General features: G+C 40.0%; 1 protein-coding gene across 1 annotated transcript; it reads left to right on the forward strand.

The window, feature by feature from the left end:
- Positions 1-2,349: 2,349 nt before the first annotated feature.
- On the forward strand, positions 2,350-5,999 carry mafba (MAF bZIP transcription factor Ba). Its single transcript, XM_006639524.3, has 2 exons — positions 2,350-3,903; positions 4,232-5,999. The coding sequence occupies exons 1-2, from the start codon at positions 2,780-2,782 to the stop codon at positions 4,275-4,277; spliced, it is 1,170 nt and encodes a 389-aa protein (XP_006639587.2). The 5' UTR covers positions 2,350-2,779; the 3' UTR covers positions 4,278-5,999.
- The last annotated feature ends 896 nt before the right edge of the window (positions 6,000-6,895 follow it).

The following is a 6,895-nucleotide window of genomic DNA, read 5'->3' on the forward strand; positions in this document are numbered from 1 at the left end:
TCCATAGATATAGATGTTTGTGCTGACGAGTGCGCCGGACCTCATAAACAGATCTCTTTATAACAGCAAGGTTGAGAAAAAGAAAGTCCTAAAATAATTATACTGTATGCAGTTTCCCACCTTGTCCACGGACATCTCTCTCCCTTAACCCTTTTGTTGCCACACGATCTTCAAGAAAGATCTAAGGCAGCATTCAGTCCTTTATTATAAAAAATAAACTGAGATTTGGTTGTTTTTTTTTAATGCAATCCATGGGAGTTTAAGGCTTAAGGATCTACCGTTTTGATCTACAAGAAAACTTATATGGATATCCAACTCCACAATATATAGTGTAAAATAAGTAGTTATGGTAATTATTTAATTAAAAGACAGCATCAAGTACGATACATTGAAACGAATAAATAATCAGGATTAAGAAGATGTTGCTCCAATTTAAAGGCAAATGCTTGTATAGATATACAAATACCATTATTGTTACCTGCACATGCTTACTGGTGTACAGTATGTACTGGAATGTGAATGCAACAACGCTAGTACAGTCACATGATTCATTTCCTCTTTTCTAGCGACTCCAATCTCCTGAGTAATCAATACTTAGACGTTTGTACTCCCGCGTATGTAAGAAGGGAAAACAGAATAATAATCAAATCGATAGTTCAAATTGACTCATTTACAACCAATTTCCTCTCGCAGCCGAGGAGGCCGAGCAAATTTCTGGAAACACTACATTACGAGTGAAAATATTTATTAAAATACACTGGGCTGGAAACGCTGCTCGCATCATTTCACAAATCATATCAGTGTTTTTTTTTTCACCCCCTGGCGTAACTTCTTTATTATAAAATGTATTTACACGCTCAATTTCAACTCCCCCACTTTCTTACTACCAGTCACTGAATTTCTAGTTATAAACTAGTTATGTCATGTATTTTCTACGGGGGGTAAATCTAGATGTAAATATATCTTTTTGGATAATAAAAACTAATTAACCACTTAAAATGGTAGAGCAGGAGTTCTATTTCCCGACTGAACTCAGATTTACACACGAGTCCAGTGATGACCAGTTTCTATTCTGGCCACCTGGGGGCAGTCTTCTGCGTCTTTTCAGAAGCAGATAAATTAATAAGTAAAAAAAAACTTTGACCACCGTTTCTTCTTTCCCTAACGTTACAGAGTGTTCAAACAAAAACAAATCGTACTGTTACTTGAAGATGTTGAAATTAGGCACGCAAAAGAAAGGAGAAAGTTCCCCAGTTAACCGTTTATTTACTGGCATTTAACTCCTCGTGGGTGCATGTTTGTGTTTACTAATTAAAAACCTTAATGAAACATGTGACGACCTCATCGACTTTCCCCCGGTTTTTTAAACCTTTGAAACACAAAAACGTGTGAGTACGTTTTAGAGCACTGCATGCTAAAATGAATGCTAACAATAATATAAAGTAAAACACCAGTACACCCAAATCGTAAGGATTACATAACATTGTAATCAGATGACACAAAGCTATATAAGTGCTCTATCATCATTAAACGTTTGTTAATTTGTTTTCTCTATTTTTGCACATATGCATACATTTTGGTTGAATATAAGGTTATCGGACCTGTGTTGAATATCTATTTTAATTTCACGTCAGCCTTGTTTTAGAGATATAGTTTATATGGCCGTAGAATCAACTTCATAAAATTCGTTTTCTGAAGTGATTTGTAACAATTAAATGAACATTACATTTGCAAATATTAACATATCATTGCATGCAAGCGGTTGTCACAACCTGTTTGGGCAAATCTAAAGTTGCCCGGATCAAACTTTCGTGTATATATCGATCTGAATAATTTAAATAATTGTATAGCTCTTTAATTTCTATATTGCTCTTTTTGTCCAGTAGAAACGTGCACTTACAGGGATCCTGAATCAGTAACTTGCAACATATCCATTCTTTCTAAAAGAACTTACTTTGTAACACCATCTTTTAACAAAAGAGTCAAATACATGTTTCATTCTTCAATAGCTCTTCTTTACTTTGCTTGCTTCATAGAATTATGCGTGGAGGTGATCGCTGGGAGGGGGGTTCTTTGTTCAGTTAAGAGCAATTACGATCACAACAATCCATTCATATGAGCGCAATAACTTCGCGTGGGAGAAGTAAACGCATTCTGAGCCTCTTTCCCCCTTCCTTCTCTTCAAGGAGTCAGCTGACTGTTTCTAGCCGTCAAAACTCCCCTCTCCCCTCGCTCACTCCCTAGATTATTATGCTAATCAGATTGGTCGGCCCTTTCCATTGGAGAAAGCGAGTCTTTATCCTGCCTCTAGTGTGACATCAGGCCGGGCTATAATAATAAAGCGCAGGCTAAGCGTTCTGTACAGACTAGAGAGACTCGCGACTGAGTGGGTAGAGGAGAGCAGGAATCTCTGCGGTGCAGAGCAGGAAAGCTGCTTTCTAAGCGAAAAACAAGACGTTTTCGCCGTCTACCTCCTTACCTCTGCTTCTTGGCAAAAGGACTTACAGTACAGAATACTGGGGAGGAGGGGGCTCAGCCACGGCGGTTGTAATTTTTTGACTCCGCCGTTAAGAGAAAGAAAAAGACTGAATTTTGTACTTTTGCATTCAGACTCATCACAGTCTTTTCCTAAACTGCATCAGTGCTGAGGTAGTATACCACAAATACCAATGCCGTTTGCAGTGCATTAGAAAGTTTTCTTTTTCGTGTGTTTCCTAAGCGAGAGTTGCATGTCAGAAAACTTGAGTTCGTAGCGCTGGAAGGACTTCCGAACCATTGCATGATAAAAAGAGAGGAGGCAAAGTCGGTGCTGCGACGTTGGCAAGCGCACGAGCCTAGTTTACAAAATAAAGAAACTATGGCTGGAGAGTTGAGCATGGGAACAGAGCTGCCAACCAGCCCGCTGGCATTGGAATACGTCAATGACTTTGATTTGATGAAGTTCGACGTGAAGAAAGAAGCTCTGGCGGCCTTAGATCGCGCCTCTGTCCGGCAGTGCAACCGGCTGCAGCCCCAGGGCTCCGTGTCTTCCACCCCAATCAGCACGCCTTGCAGCTCGGTGCCGTCTTCGCCGAGCTTCAGCCCCACAGAGCAGAAGAACCACTTGGAGGAGCTTTACTGGATGCCCAGCGGCGGCTACCACCAGCAGATGGACCCCCAGGCGTTGAACCTCACCCCGGAGGATGCCGTGGAGGCTCTGATTGGCGTCACGGCCCACGGGCACCCCCCGCCTCCACACGTCCAGCAGCAGCTCCAGCAAAGCGGCTTCGACGGCTACAGAGCAGCGCATCATCATCACAGCCATGCCCAGCAGCACCATCACCAGTACGCTGGGCTTCCCCATCACCCGGATGACCTCCAGGCTCACCCTGGGGCGCACAACCATGCACACAGCCAGCATCATCACCATCACAGCCAGGACCCCGACAGCCCGTCTCCTACCTCTCCAGGGTCCCACCAACCGCTCCACCACCGCCATCACCATCACCATCACCCTCACACTCACCCGGGGCAGCAAGGGCACCACGGCGCGGGCGGAGGGGGCCTGAGCGTGGAGGACCGCTTTTCCGATGACCAGCTCGTGTCCATGTCCGTGCGGGAGCTCAACCGGCACCTGCGGGGCTTCACCAAGGACGAAGTGATCCGCCTGAAGCAGAAACGCCGGACCCTCAAGAACCGGGGCTACGCTCAGTCTTGTCGCTTCAAGCGGGTGCAGCAGAAACACGTCCTAGAGAACGAGAAGACCCAGCTCATCAACCAGGTGGAGCAGCTCAAGCAAGAGATCAGCCGGCTGGCCCGCGAAAGAGACGCGTACAAACTCAAATGCGAGAAACTGACAGGCAGTAACGGGTTCCGCGAGGCTGGTTCTACTAGTGACAACCCGTCGTCGCCAGAGTTCTTCATGTGAGTTACTGCCTCCGACAAATGATGCTGACAATAATAAATATCCATATAAATGAGTACAATAATAAACTGTTATAATACTAGAAGAATTTAATAATAATCTCATATCTAATCATCTCCATCCGACAACTGAAATACAAAGAGCAAATAGATTTTTTTTTCTTAAACTTGCAGCATCTTTGTAGATTAGTTGCTTGTAGAGACGAGACTATTTTTCTTCTTTACGAAAAGAAATAAGTAGACCTGAACTTTCTTTGTAGACTGCTTTAATCTGCTAGGGGCATGGAGTAAAGGTGAAATTTCTTCTTACTCTGGTTTCCCTCTCTAGCGTTAAGGACCTTCAAGTGAAACGTCTGAGTAAGGAGAATGTGTAAGACTGTTGCATACACTGCACTTGCCCGAAAAGAGAAAAAAGACAATAGAAGAAAGAAAAAAAGACTCCTCTTATGCAAACTTTCTTTCTCTTACGTACCCCGCTTGCGAATCAAACCTGTCGAATGGGGGACATTTTATTATGCAACATCTCATTGGTTTATTGCCTGCTTGGTTATATATAAAAATATATATTAAAAAAATCTGCATTAAAATATTAATCCTGCATGCTGGACATGTATGGTAATAATTTCTATTTTGTACCCTTTTCTTTGTTTATCTTAAAAGCATGTTGATCTGAGCTTTCCGTTTATTTTCGGGTTATAGAAATGATCATAATGTCAACATGACAGCTTGGTGCAGTTTTCATATTTGGGTTTATTTAGCTTGTAAATATATGCAACCGCAAACTGCACATGAACATTTTAAGGAGGCTGGTTTTAAACTTCTTTAATTTCGTCGTTGTTGGTTTTTTTTTTTAAAGTTACGGGCATTTTGTTTTGCAGTTGCGTTAAAAGACAACAAACTTTGTATCTTAAGTGCACTTTTTTCAGATCATGATTTTGGTGTTTGCAGTTTTCATTTTGGTTGTTTTTGCAGGGCCGCCTTTGAGGAAGACATACTATAATAATTAAATATTAGAATACGTGATGAATGCAATAAAGTAGACTCATACAAGGATTCCAAGAATAACAGCGTTCAGACCTACCACCTATTAAATGCTATGTAATTCTGCAGCATACAGTATTTGATAATACAGTGCAATGCTTTACAGAACAGTGACTTTGCAGGCTTGTGTTTGGCTTAATTGCAGGGATACTCCGGTCTCTCCTGTATACCAAAGGAGCTCTTGGTGTCCGCGTGAGATGCACACTGCATACTGTCGTATTATGTCGAAATTTCAGAATGCACATCTTATGCTACATTTTAGTATATTTACAATAAAGAAGGAAAACATCTACCCCTTGAAGTACTTTCTGAAGCTCCCAGATTTGGAAGAAGGGCCTTATGACAACATCTTAATTATATTTAATACATCATAGCTTTCCAGTTGACTGATCAATTTCAGACTTATTAAAACAGTTTTGTGCGTCTATTAACATACCTAAAATATCAGGGGACTATTTACAGTTTAATTATTCCTTTTTAGTCAATGTGTACATTTTAAAAGAAAGTAACGGTGGTTAATGTTATATGTTTTCCTGTATTTTTTTCTGCCGGTCAGTAAAAAAAAAGGAATCGGGTTTCGCAAAATCTCAAAATGAAAACTATATGTCTATGTTTATATTTTATATTATTTTTGTTTTTTTGTTTTATTATTATTTGGAGATTCTGGTTCTGCTGGCCAGATGCGTAGTTCTGTTTTTATTATTTTATGATTTTAAATTAACAAACTATCAGATCATATGGATAAGCATGGTGCTTGCATTTAAAAACTTATTGTTAAGAAGTCATGCATTTAACAGTCTTTGGTTTGTTACTGATTCAACTGTGTTGAAATCAAACTTATTCTGCAGCAGCGGGTTTGTTTCTCTGTTTTTTTAATTTCATGTATTTTGCGAGGGGATCAATTTTCAATCCTGTTTATATATATAAAAAGTTAAATTTGGACTGTTGTAGTTCCATTCAGGCTGGTTTCTGTTTTGTCTTATTTTTTGTTGTTTTTGGAAGAAATGGTTTCCTATTTTGCTTATTAAAGTCATTGAAATGGCATTTATTTTGAAGACTTTTTTCTGTTTTCTGGTGTCTTATTAATTGCTCTTATTACGACATTCTAGGGTATAACTAAAAGAAAACGATGGAACAAATAGCAGTTGAGACGACATGCAGACACACCGAGGCAGACTGAAATGCACGCACACGTAGGCTATATTAAAGCAATTAAGCACCTTGGTTGTTATACATGTATGTAATGTAATGTATATTGTTTTGTACCAATGCTGCGCAGAACACTGTTACAAATCGATTTAAAAAGGGAAACTTCAATTACCACCGTCAAAGTGTATTCAAAGAACATAGTTTTCACAACCTACTGTACCTAAAATGTTTTACGCGTAGATTGAAGTATTTACTATACGTAGCACATAATGCGATATTACTTTTAATATTATTAACTGACAACGTGTTGGAGGGGGCTCCATTAATTTTCCCATTTTTAATTTTTCTGCTAGTGATCCCTTTTCGCCTCGCGAAGAGCAAAACCCCGAAAACACCCAGTAACACAGCGAAATCACCGCGTAGTCTGCCGCCCCACGCCGATTTTGAAGAAAATCGGAAAAGTAGTACAAATCCGGCTTGCACGTGCGCTCGGTAAAAGGAGATCTTTGACCTTGCAACGCCGCGCGCCCGACTGGGAGAACAATTAACCCCTTCGTTGCCGATTTCAATGCTATGTGTGCACTCTTAAAATATACACCAAATTACACCGATGAAGTTTTAAGAAATTTTGAAAATGTAATTTAAGGTCCTCGCTCAGGTGTGTATTAGAGCTATAGTTACTTACATTATTTATTTACTTTTTAAGTAGCCTTTAAAGAAGTAATTAGGCTCAATATCATATACAGTTTATACTACACCACTATATATATTTAAATCAGTATCTCGGACCCTACTTTGACGA

Source organism: Lepisosteus oculatus, chromosome 16, assembly GCF_040954835.1.
Source record: "Lepisosteus oculatus isolate fLepOcu1 chromosome 16, fLepOcu1.hap2, whole genome shotgun sequence".
Classification (NCBI taxonomy): Eukaryota; Metazoa; Chordata; class Actinopteri; order Semionotiformes; family Lepisosteidae; genus Lepisosteus; species Lepisosteus oculatus.